The sequence below is a fragment of the Emys orbicularis genome, chromosome 4 (assembly GCF_028017835.1).
Source record: "Emys orbicularis isolate rEmyOrb1 chromosome 4, rEmyOrb1.hap1, whole genome shotgun sequence".
Classification (NCBI taxonomy): Eukaryota; Metazoa; Chordata; order Testudines; family Emydidae; genus Emys; species Emys orbicularis.
The window spans coordinates 113,905,109-113,918,311 of record NC_088686.1 but is presented as its reverse complement, the minus strand read 5'-3'; the positions used below and the strand labels follow the sequence as shown (position 1 = coordinate 113,918,311).

General features: G+C 40.7%; 1 protein-coding gene across 2 annotated transcripts in view; it reads right to left on the bottom strand.

The window, feature by feature from the left end:
* Positions 1-12,337, bottom strand: part of AP2A2 (adaptor related protein complex 2 subunit alpha 2) — an 88,881-nt gene extending 76,544 nt beyond the window's left edge. For both annotated transcript variants that reach the window (XM_065402477.1, XM_065402478.1), the window contains exon 1: positions 12,193-12,337. In XM_065402477.1, the coding sequence (XP_065258549.1) occupies positions 12,193-12,259 (67 nt within the window). In that variant the 5' untranslated portion in view covers positions 12,260-12,337. The remainder of the gene's footprint in view (positions 1-12,192) is intronic.
* Between the last annotated feature and the right edge of the window lie 866 nt (positions 12,338-13,203).

Below are 13,203 nucleotides of genomic sequence, written 5' to 3'. Positions count from 1 at the left end.
CTGCCCGGGAGTGCCTTTAAAGTGCTGATAGCTATTTCTAAAGCATTGGCCTGTACAGCCACATGTTGCCGAAGCCCAATAGGTCTAAGAAAGGAGGAACAAATTTAACTCAAACTTAACTATTTTACCTACATTATTCAGATCAGTTAAGGTAAAACCCTTCAGCAGCTCTTCTCAGCACCACTGTTCACCATTTACCATTAGCACCCTTACCAAACAAATGGAATGTTGCTTTTGCAGGAAAAGCATATCAGAGCCAGTTGTCAAGATTAAGTAGCTGAAATGCTACTCTCTCCAACTGTGCCTCGTTTCTGATAACTGAGCAACAGAATCAATGTACTATAGGAAGACAAACTCTTGCATCTCAGAAACTATTGTAGTAAGAACAGCAAGCATTTGCAAAGATAGCTGTGGCAAGAGTACAGAGTGTTGCAATAATATATTAGAGTTGGAGCTTGTCTACACAGTGGGATAATGCACTGTGGGGGAGAGGGAGAAGTGACTTCCCAACAGCACTGACATGCTGTGCATTAATTGGTTGACACAGACCTTACTGGAGCACACTACAGGTTCCCTAGTCTAATGCACTGTAACATAGTGCTGTATGAAACAATACTACATTAATGCATGCTAGAGAACATTTATTGCGCTCCAGTAGAGTCTACATGGACCAAGTAAAACGCAGCTCATTAGTGCGCTTTAGAAATCACCCTCCCTTACAGTGTATTACCCCATAGTGTAGACAAGCCCTTAAAACACATTGAAAGTATTTGGATTCTGAAGGAGAACTACATTATCCCCCAGTTCTGAAATCAGATGGGTTGATTTCCATTTGAACTGGAAATCTAGGTCTCCATGAAATGGTCCAAAACTTAGTAAAACACACATTTCAGAGGCCATCTGATCTAAAGCTGGATTCCTTAGATGCGACATAATTTGTTGTCTACTATTGTTAAATCTGTTAATGAAATGAAGATGTAGCACTATTCTATTCAGAGCTTCTTACTCAATACCTTGCATCACCTAAATCATAAGACCTATCACACCCAGAGTTAAAATAGATTCCGTAAGACCAAATCAGACAAAGGAAGAGAGTAGAAGCATTTTAAAACATGTCTTGGGCAACAAGTTGTTTGTAATGGGTTTATTTTTTTTCCACAGAAAACTTAAACTTCCATTTTTATTAGCAAGCAAGAGGGGGTGAGGAGTCATGGCTACAACCAGATAGTGATAGGTACACATATCCTCTTAAGAGCCCTCCCCCTGCTTTATAATGTAGTACAAAATCATCCTTATAATTTAACTTCTGTAGTTGTTGTAGAATGACCAGGCATTTGTCAGTATATCAAGCAAGTTATCTGAATTTTCTTCAAGTTGTCACCACTAAAATTTACATTTAAACAAGAGCTAACATTTAAAATTGCACTGTTAAACATATCTGCAGGGGACAAAGAAGGTAAGAGACTGTGTGGATAACTTGCATAACTTGAGTTTCTGGTTTGGGAAGAAAAACAGATGTAAATATTTACCTTTTTTGGAGTGTTGTAACTTCTCATTTGATTCAAAGTCTGAATCTGGATCAGGTCACAACTTAAGCACATTTGATGGGATCATTTTATGTCAAGTTTAAAATTAAACTGACTGGCCAAATCAAGAGAGGAGCTAGGCACACTATATGTCAGGATTATATCAGAAGATGTTTATATACCACTTCATTGCATTATGCCATGCTCTAGAAAGGGCTCTTAGTTTTAATGGCAGCAAGTTACTTTGACAGAGACAAAGCTCATCTCATCACTCCAAAACTTAAGCAACAAATGACAATCATGAGATAAAACTGTTCCTGGACTTGTCGCTTGTAATCAATTCAGTAATCCTTAAAGCATCGTTCCGTCTAGAAGTCTTAGATCTTTTATTCCAATATATGCATTTTTTTTACTACATATAACTCAATCCATTTAACCAGTAAATGTATTTTTCATATCAGTTATTCATTTAGAAGGCGCCACTGTGAGCAGCTTTGGTAATCCTATGTTTAATATCCTATGAAAATCCAAAATTCAGTTCAGACCCAGTTTCTTATTCCCCAGAATGTCACGGGGGGGAAAAAAATAAAAAGAAAATTCTGTACATCACTCAAACAATTAAGATTCAAATACATTAACTGTGTACTAGAAGCCCCTTCTCAAGTGTAGGGAGACATTTTGTAGTTTAATGGCCTCCCTTGCATAACTACATTTGTACACTGACAGTGTACAATCATGCTGAAAATGGATCCTCTGGAAGTTAATTGTGTAGAAAGGCTCTATTTTTCATGTGACAGTTCCACATACATTGGTTTCCTGGGAGAAGATTGAGATCTTTGAATAGCCATGGTACCCTCAAATATGTTGCTAGGACGATAGGAGATTCAGCATCTCCTCTGAAGAGTAGGATACAGAACAAGTTAACAGAGAAGGTTCCTCATTATGCAAGAGCAATTGAGTAACTCCAGATTACAGCAACTACGGTGAAGATGGGAGGATACAGAAATATAAACTAATTGTGGCAAGATGCTCTTGTGGTCAAGGCACCAAATTGGGGCTCAGAAGAAAAGTACAATTCATAGCTATGCCACAGACTATGACCTTAGGGATTAAGCCGTGTCATGGTTTACCAAGTGTATGTGACGGGTTGGATCACAGAAACCCCCTTGGGAGCTGCCACCCACTGTACCAAGACTACCTCTGCTCCTATTTTCCCTGCCAGCTCAGGACTCCTGCACTCTGTCTTGCTGAGCCAGACACTCCCGTCTGCTCCAACACAGACCCAGGGTCTGAATTACTTGCCCCAAAGCTGCAGGTTTACCTGAAAACAGCTCACAGAAGTGTGCTTGTCTTTAGCACTCAGATGCCCAACTCCCAATGGGGTCTAAACCCAAATAAATCCATTTTACCCTGTATAAAGCTTATACAGGGCAAACTCATAAATTGTTCACCCTCTATAACACTGATAGAGAGATATGCACAGTTGTTTGCTCACCCAGGTATTAATACATACTCTGAGTTAATTAATAAGGAAAAAGTGATTTTATTAAATACAGAAAGTAGGATTTAAGTGGTTCCAAGTAGTAACAGACAGAACAAGGTAAGTTACCAAGCAAAATAAAATAAAATGTGCAAATCTATGTCTAATCAAACTGAATACAGATAATCTCACCCTCAGAGATGCTTCAGGAAGTTTTTTCCTCAGACTGGATACCTTCCAGGCCTGGGCACAATTCTTTCCCCTGGTACAGCTCTTGTTCCAGCTTAGGTGGTAGCTAGGGGATTCTTCATGATGGCTCTTCTCTCTCGGTTCTCTTCCACCCCTTTATATATCTTTTGCATAAGGCAGGAACCCTTTGTCCCTCTGGGTTTCCACCCCCCCACCCCACTGGGGAAAGTACCAGGTTAAAGATGGATTCCAGATCAAGTGACATGATCACATGTCACTGCAAGACTTCATTACCCACTTGCCAGCACACACATATACAGGAAGACTCACAGTAAAACACAGCCATCTGCAGACAATGGTCCTGGTTAATGGGAGTCATCAAGATTCCAAACCACCATTAATGGCCCACACTTTGCATAATTACAATAGGCCCTCAGAGTTATATTTTATATTTCTAGGTTTAGATACAAGAGTGGTACATTTATACAAATAGGATGATCACACTCAGTAGAGTATAAGCTTTGTAATTATAACTTACAAGAGACCTTTTGCATGAAGCACATCCCAGTTACATTATATTCACTTATCATATCCCAGTTACATTATATTCACTTATATTTTTATAAAACCATATAGACTGCAACATCACAGTGTAAAATAGAGATATTTTCCTGTTTCACAGGGATTTTTATAGGGTTAATTAATTTGTGAAGTGTTTGTATACTAAAGTGTCATGGGCCACGTAAGTACCTACCTTAAGCCTATCTTTTTCAGTAAGGCTGGATCTACAATGATAATTTCAGAGAATCCCCCCAGTATTGCAGCTCAACTGGTACTAGTGCTAATATAGACCAGCCACAGGCATTTACTGTACTCTCTCACCAGAGGTAAAAATGCCAGTGGGAGGTCTACAACAACTTACCCACTATTGGTAGCACTGATGGAGCTGTGCTGGTGCTAGTGTAGGGATATAAAAGAAGGTACTAACAGTGATTCCCCCAAGTGACAGTGACCCTCCAATAATTTGTCCCCCACACTTTAAAATCCAACAGTTTCACCAAGTACAAAAATCTCTTGGGTCTTCTGTTAAAACTTGTAAGCTACTGTCTGTAGAAACAATTGATTGTATCTGTCCTGTGAAAGATACTTTATTACTATGTAAAACTTACAAACAAGTTAATTGACTTTGTTCTTAAAGTAATTGATACAATGTAAATGAACACTATAAGCCGTTAAGTGACTTTCACTTCATTGTAACAGCAACGGCTTCTAGGAACAGACCCCCCACCCTCTGTAATTAAAGGGCCAGGAGTCTCAAATGAATTAGCACACACCCCAAAAGTGGTGGAGACAGTAAATTAAAATATGGTTAAGATATGGAATGTATGTTGATGAATGCTTGATGTACATAAATGGTTCGGGAGGTGCCAGCCTAGAAAGGGAGTATCCATCGGCCGAAGAATGTGTCAAGTAGGACCACCAGACAACCCCCTGAGGGTAAACTGGGATCCACCCCATCACCTGGAAGGATGAGAAACACAAACTTTGGACAGTGTGGAGCCACCAGGAATGTGCCACTTTGGACAGGAATGTGCCATCTGCTGATTGAGTCAGCAACAGCAGGATGAAACAGTTCCCATAGACTAACATAGGAATTAATTCCTATAAGAATGGACTCTAAAGACTGGTGACTTTGAGTCTCTGGTTCTGCTGCCAACCTCCAGGAGCATCAGGTGCACCTGACACAGACTCGGCTCCATCCTCATGACCAAGATACCTGGCCAGTAACTTGGCATGAGCAACTTCTAGGCTGGTAACTATAACACCTATACAGAACTTGAATGAATGATTGTGTGAATGAAAATCTCTCTCTCTCTCTCTCTCTCTCTCTCTCTCTGTGTATCAGAAATAAGTAGTCAAACAACGTTGTTTACTTTTATCTTTTGCTTTATCAGTATATTTACAATAAATGTGGCATCTTTGCCTTATCCCTCTTAATAAGATCCTGCTGGTTTTTATTCTATTGGTGTAACACTAGACCAGTGGGATATTTCCCTAAAAATGTTCAGAGACGGGGCTTAAGGTAGTCAGTTCACATCACTATTTGGTATAGTAATTTATCAGAAGTACATTCATTGGATAACTTTCTTGAATTATTTTGTTTTTTATATTGGCCAGCCTACTCTAGTAAAAGGGCTCTAATGTGGAAAGAACTATTTTGATTTGAGGTTGTGCACAGAACACATTTAACAGATACATTAAAGTAAGAACTTTGTTTACTATAATAATAGTGTTTTGTGCACTGGGAGTTTGCCTAGAATTAGCTTCCGAGAACCTCAGCACATTGATCTACATACCCATCTTTTATGTCTAGAAAATACTGAACAGCTAACCATTCAGACAGCCCTTTTAGGGCTAGCCTCTGCTCTCAGACACAATGTGAGAGGCATCCAACAGTGCAAAACGCAGTAACTTAGTAGAGCTACTGATACGAACTCTTAATACTTCTCCTCAGACTCCAGCTCTGCACCTTTTTCATCTTCTCCCCCAAACACCAACCTTTTTCTCTTGGGCTCAATAATTGTTGGCATTGCAAAAAGTTAATTCTTATCTTCTGTTAGTGATGTGATTGCCCCCTTCAGCATTCCCCAGTTGCATGGAGACATCTTACAGACCTTTTCCCCACTTTGTTTCAAGAAAACAATCTCTATTTTAAAAAGATCAAGAATCTCTCTTACACATTGTAATAGCTTCAGACCTTGGATTTATATTTGAATAAGCCAGATAAGATACTGGATTTTTTTATGTATCCTTTTATGTATTTTAGAAATCAAAATAAATTATAACTAAAGGCATTTTAAGAACTATTTTCAGCTGCTTATAACCTTGCCAAATTTAAACTGCTTAGGCAGAAATTTTCCATGCAGGACGACTTTTGGTGCCATTTTGTACCTTAACAATGACAACATTAAGGGGAAAAAAACTAGATTTCAATGTAAGCAACCTGCTCTCCCACCTCCACCACTGTCTTTGCTATTTAAAAGTTCTACCAACAGTTTCAATTAAGTGGCTCTGAAACTTAGAAACAAAGTCTAAAGCAGAAATTAATGATTACTAGAACTTTCAACAGTTTTAGTGCACACAGTAGGGGGCTTTTCCTGCTCTCCCAGCAAAATAAAGAAAATACTGAGTTTAGAACAGAAGTTCCTCTTGCACTTTACTAGCAGTGGACAAATTTACTCGTGGTACAAAACTACTCACTGAAGTGATATTCAACAGCTAGTTTATTTTTTAACTCTAGCTCCCCCAAATAAAAAAGTTGTTTACATCCTAACAGTGCACGCAAAACACTCAGCTCATTTCAGTGAAGCCAAAAGATACAAAGAATTTTGTAAACCATTACACAAATACATGTAGGGGGACTGAGAACGCATTTGTTAAATATAGCACGTAGAGACAACAAACCAATCTGCTGGCCCAGTCTCCAAGGGTATATGTCTATACTGCAATTAAAAACCCATGGCTGGCCCATGCCAGCTGACTCGGGCTCCTGGGGCTTGGGCTAAGGGGATGTTTAACTGTGATGAAGACGTTCAGGTTAGGGCTGCAGCCTAAGCTTCGGGACCCCCAGCTCACAGGGTCATAGAGCCCGGGCTCCAGTCTGAGCCTGAATGTCTACACTGCAATTAAACAGCCCATTAGCCCAAGTCAGCTGGCATGGGCCAGCCGTGGGTGTGTAACTGCAGTGTAGACATACCCTGAGATTCAAAATCAACTGACTTGGGCCCATGGGGCTTGGGCTGCAGAGCTAAAAATAGCAGGACAGATGATATTTCCACTCAGGCTGGAGCCCAGGATCTGAAACCCACCCCCCTTGGTGGGTTTCAGAGCCCTGGTTCCAACACCAGGAGGAACATCTATCGATATGCTTCCAGCAGAGATTTAGAAGTTAATTGGTCTGTGCACTTGAGTTAACTCAAGTGTCTAGCTGTGAAATGCTATGAGGCCCCCAGGACTGGCAGCCTCCCTTCTTCAACTGCTAGTGATGGCACCTGCAAAATCAGCCAATCCTCCATTCTCCATCACCCAGGAGTTGCAACTACTAACAAATAAAAATCAAACAAACACACTTAATCCAAGTAATGTTATTTGTGATAACAGGGAAGGAATCAGTTACAAAAGCAATGTTTCAACAACCACTTAATTTATTTGCTTGCAACCTTTCCACCTGAATATAAATTGTATTAACAAAAATATCTACACTTAAAAATGCAAGTCCAAGAAATTTAGTTTGAAACCCAGAATGCCAGTGGGCTTTATGCACAAGATAATAAGTGTGTCAGATATTTAGCCTTTCATTTAAGTAGAATTAGTTGTATTTGGTGTACAGATTCCCCCCTCTCCTCCTCCCTAAGTACAGAACCAATTCCAGAAGTCAGAAGATTCAAACTAGAACAGAAGGCAGCAGCCTCCAGTTTCCCAATCATGTACAGGAAGTACTGGAAAGTTTAAGTAATGCCTTTGTCACTATTTGCAAAAACAGATCCTTGTTCTTTAAAAAATATATATACACATTACTTAGGCATTTTTGAAAATTTTACCCAAAAAGTAAATGAGCCTACTGACAAACTGACAACATTTAAAGCTCTCTAAACATGCCATAGTCAGTAAAGGGCTCATGAAACTAGGCACAATGAAGGACAGTCTCTTCAGCTTCCACCTCTTTCCAATCTCCTTTTCCTTGACAAGGATCACAAGAATACTCAACCAAATTCCAACATTAACATTCACTGACATCCTATACCCTTCAATCAGGCTTAAATTTAAGATGTGACATCTTAGCATACTCTGACTACTGGCAGAGATTACAAAATGGCACAAGTTCCATTGCCAACTACATGCTCATAACATCAGCTTTATCTCAACTTCTTACCAGAAGAAATCACTGCCCTCGAAGACACTGATGCTTTTAAGAGATCAGCACCTGAATGAAAAAGAGCTGACTCAAACTGAACGTAAACAAGACAGAACTCACAATACTGAAAAGGGAAAATGCATGCTGAAAAAACTACAAGACAATGCCACTTCCACCACAGCATTTGATCTATATTTGTTAATACAGCACAAGTCCCTAAGATCCTACTGGACTCATAATTAATTATGGATATCCAGGCAGAAACAGTGGTGAGAAAACCCTCCTGTCTCCAGTTCCTATGAAATTATGTTCTTTCCTGTAGGATGAAATTCTGACCATACTGGTTTGTGCAGGTCACCTCTGGATTGGATTATTATAATTCACAGTGTTTGTGGATGAGGGTGTAGGCAATGTAAAATCCATCTTACACAGACTTTACTGTCCTTAACAAGAAAGGCCCAGGAAAAAATATTATGATGGTGTTGTGCCGCAACGACACATTCCCAGTTCACTTCCAGCAGGAATTCAAAGCCCTGGTTTTAATCTTTAAGGCCCTCCATAGACAGGGCCTAACTACAGAGTTTAAATCACAACCAGTTTCATCCGCAACCAAACAGCTGCACTCCTAAGGAACAATGCAAGCATTTCTCATATTGACGTTTACAATATCCAGAGAAAAGTACTCAATCCAGTCTGCCTCTCCACCTCAGTAGAACTGCCTTCCAGAAAACAAGGCTGAACCTGAGTTTTGCTGTTTTCATAACATGTTACTAAACCACTTTTTTACAGTCATAGCCACAAAGATGAGGATTACAAGAAAAGAAAAAGTATGCAAAGCTGGGAAACCCCAGAGAAGTGAAGAACAAAGTCCACTATGGACAACTCTATGTAAACATTACTGTAACTGACACCAATAAGTAATAGACAAGGTGGGTGAGGTAATATCTTTTATTGGATCAACTTCTATTTTATGGAATGGTGGTAAGTGATATCTTAAAAATACTTAAAGTGATCATTACTGCTCTGCTTTAGTTGTCAAGGCATTCTTCATTTTCATTATGCACTTAATTCTGTATTACATTTTGCTTAGTAGTAGCAAACAAAATAATACAGGGTTCTATATTAAGAACTGAGGAAAACAATGTCTAAGAGGCAGATAGTGGATATACTAGAGAAAATTGTGATAGAAAGTCACTAGATATAAACAATGAGTTCAATTATTTTCATTTTATAGCAGCATCTGTATAGTAAGAAAAAAAACTTGTCTGAAGAATGAGAGGGTGAATATTTTATTAATTTTATTACAAAATTACATTTTGCCAACCTAGTTCATGCAGCAAATGCAAGCAAGGCCTTTTTATTTCTCTTCAGCTGGGTCCTTCTAAGGCTGATGACATTCAGGATGTCTGCCTATTAGCATCCTAGCAGTGTCTTGGCACACAGAGCCTAGACTTGATTCACAATATTACAAGACACTTACACATTTTAAGTTTCTCCAGCTTATTACTATGTGATATATCCTCCAAACTCAAGTCCCTGTGCAAAACTAACAGTGCTAAATCAAGAGCCCAAATTAGCTTTTATGGAAAAACTGGTGAGACCATTAATTTTCTCTTGTACGTTTCATCTGTTCTGGGTTCCATTATCACCTACCTGATTTTTCTTTCGGTCCATTAATTCAGCCCAGATAATAGGAACATGTTACATGTTCTCAGAGTGTGAACTATCATAACCAATCTTTATGAAGAACAGAATAGCAGCACTATTGGACAACCACTTGAAAACAATCAATGGTTGCAGTATTAAGAATGATAGCCGTTATATTTGATGTTAAATGTCACCAAATTCCCAGAATTAACATAGTACTCTGCATTTCACCAGGAAATCTTTAATATACAGTTGGGCCCACCAAATGAAAAAATAAGAAAATCTGCTTATGGCTCATCTTAGATATCTCTCTCCTAGTTGCCTAACATCCACTGCCACAGTATCTGAGTGCACCATGGTCAATCAGTCTGTTTATTTTCATAATACCCTGTAAGGTAGGGAAGTGCTATTAACCCCATTTTACAGATGGGAAATGGAAGCAGATAGATTACATGATTTGCCCATGTCACACAGGAAGTCTGTGGCAGAGATTGAACCTGGATCTCCCAAGTCCCATGCTAGTGCCCTAGCCACTGGACCATCTTTCTTCTCCATTTGCAGGCTAGAGATCCTAAATGTCACCACCATACAATAGGTTGCTTCTTGCCTTGTTTATATAATAGAAACATCTAAAATTACTTGAAGACCATGTTGCCCCCATTTCCACCCTTATCCACACTCCAACTAAGTCACTTCTTCCACCCCTACCTCTGCCTCCATTACCACTGCTTGCATTTTGTCTTCATCATGCAAAACGTATGGGTTTTTCTTTATGCTGTGTCCAGGCAGGAAAACTATAGAATGCCAGGTCAGTATTTTAGATTCATCTTATCAATATGGACCACTAAGGTAATCATTACAGCTGCAGAAATGGGCACCAGCTTTTCAGTTATCATGGATTCCTAGAGTTCTAGTCATCTTCAACTGCAAGCAAAGTTGAATTTCTTCCGGCCATGGAATTTTCATTTTCTGCAGTTCTGATTGTGAAATATCATATTGCCTCTCATCTAGTCTGTATATATGTAGCACAAGCCACAATCCCATATCCAAGCGAATTAGATATACTCAAAGAATGATAAAGTGTTTCAATGATCCCATTAGTTCATCAGTATCATGGAGGAATATTAAAGTGACACTGTCAGGCAATTTCTTATAAGAGTTCTACCTAAGTTAGCACTTTAGCGTTAGTTTTGTTTATTTAACACATTGAAAATCTGAGTGACATTTGATCAACAATGACTAATTCTGTGCTCAGGAGTTCTCATGAACTTGCAGTGTTTGGTTGCAAACGTTTTAAGAAGAGTTACCATTGTGCTTAATATTAATCCAATTCCCAAGGTCACACAAAGAACTCCAAGAATTCAGGCTTCTCTCTAACATGCTCCCCTCCTCCCCCACCTTTTCCCTTTATCAGACACAGCAGAGTATGTGTGTTTGCCTCTCTCTGACACACACAACCCCTCCCTTGCCATCACCCTCAGCCACACAGTTTTCTTTTCATCACTCTTTTCACCTCACCTTTGGTCTTCTCAAAGATCAGGGACAAAAGCTCTGTCTGCACATGTTACACTTGTCTAACTAAGATAGATTTTTTTAAAACAATTTAGACTGGCACAAACACCGTGTGTGGGCAAAATTAAAGTGGCCTACAACTGACATTGATTTCGCTTAGTTCAGTAACATCCTGAATTAAGCTAAATTGATATAACCCTATTGTAAAGTAGATTTAAGTGTGTCCACGGAGAATGGTTGAGGGGGGTGTTGTACCTGTTTAAACCAAATTAAAGACAGAGTTCAGTTCCACTACCACAACCTTTGCTCTGGAACAAGGCCAGAGTCTTCCTCCTGAACCCACACTGCACTCCTTTGCATTGGCTAAAATGACAACTAAAGACTTGGAATAACCCCCACACCAATCCACGTTTTACCCACACAACCAGGAACTAGGTAGGAGCCGTCATGCAATGAGACTGTCACCCTCACCACAAGTCAATAAGAAAAAAGCCCCAGGGCGCCGCAGCGCTTGGAGCTCTCAAAACAAGCATGCGTGGAGGGGACAGAAGGACAGGCCAGAAACCCACTCACATAGAGACATCACCATCACAGAAACCCCGAGTCCAAGCCCACCCATACAGACTAGTTTGCCCCCTGACTGTACAGGCTCCCAAAGACACCCCATTTAACGTAAGGGAAGACAGTCCCCTTCCCCATACAAACCCAGCCCCTTCCAGCATAACCCCCGCTGCAATCGGCCTCCCCACGTCAGCACAGCCGCCCCCCAGCAGCCCCTGTTCCCCCAGCAGCCGCTCCCCCGGATCGGGCCCCCTCCCGGGGCGGCCCCCGCGCTACCCCCGTCTCAAGCGCGACTCCCCCCGGTTCCCAGCACGGCCCCCGCAGCCCCCCCGTTCCCAGCACAGCCCCGCGGCCACACTCACAGTTCCTGATGTCGGAGATGAAGACCGCCAGGCCCCGCATCCCGTCTCCCTTCGACACGGCCGGCATCTTGGCCCAGCAGCTGAGCCCGGGGCCGTCAGCAAAACGGAACCGCTACAACCACCACCACCTCCGCACTCGGGCTCTTCAGCCTCCGCCTGACTGCGCAGGCGCGCGTGGGGCCCGCCCGCCGGCCCAGCAGGCAAAACAAGGTGGTGGGGGGAGGGAGGCTGTGAGATAGGGCCCGCAGCGCCCCCTGCTGCGTGGAGACGGGGAAGGCGAGTCAAGGAGGGTTATTTGGTTAACTACTAGGGCTGTCAAGCGATTAACAAAATTAATCGCGATTAATCGCAGGATTAAACACATTAAGTGCAATTAATCACGCTGTTAATAATAGAATACCATTTATTTTAAATATTTTTGGATGTATACTACATTTTCAAGTATATTAATTTCAATTACAACACAGAATACAAAGTGTACAGTGCTTACTTTATATTTATTTTTATTACAAATATTTGCCCTGTAAAAAAATTGTATTTTTCAATGCACCTCGTACAAGTACTGTAGTGCAATCTCTTTATCATGAAAGTTGAACTTACAAATGTAGAATTATGTATAAAAAACTGCGTTCAAAAATAAAACAATGTAAAGCTTTAGAGCCTACAGGTCCCCTCAGTCCTACTTCTTGGTCAGCCAATCACTCAGACAAACAAGGTTGGTTACAATTTGCAGGAGATAATGCTGCCTGCTTCTTGTTTATAATGTCACCTGAAGGTGAGAACAGGTGTTTGCATGGCACTGTTGTATCTGGCATTGCAAGATATTTAGATGCCAGATGCGCTAAAGATTCATATGTCCCTTCATGCTTCAACCACCATTCTTGGACATGCTTCCATGCTGATGATGGGTTCTGCTTGATAACGATCCAAAGCCATGCGGACTGATGCGTGCTCATTTTCATCATCTGAGTCACATGCCACCAGCAGAAGGTTGATTTTCTTTTTTGGTGT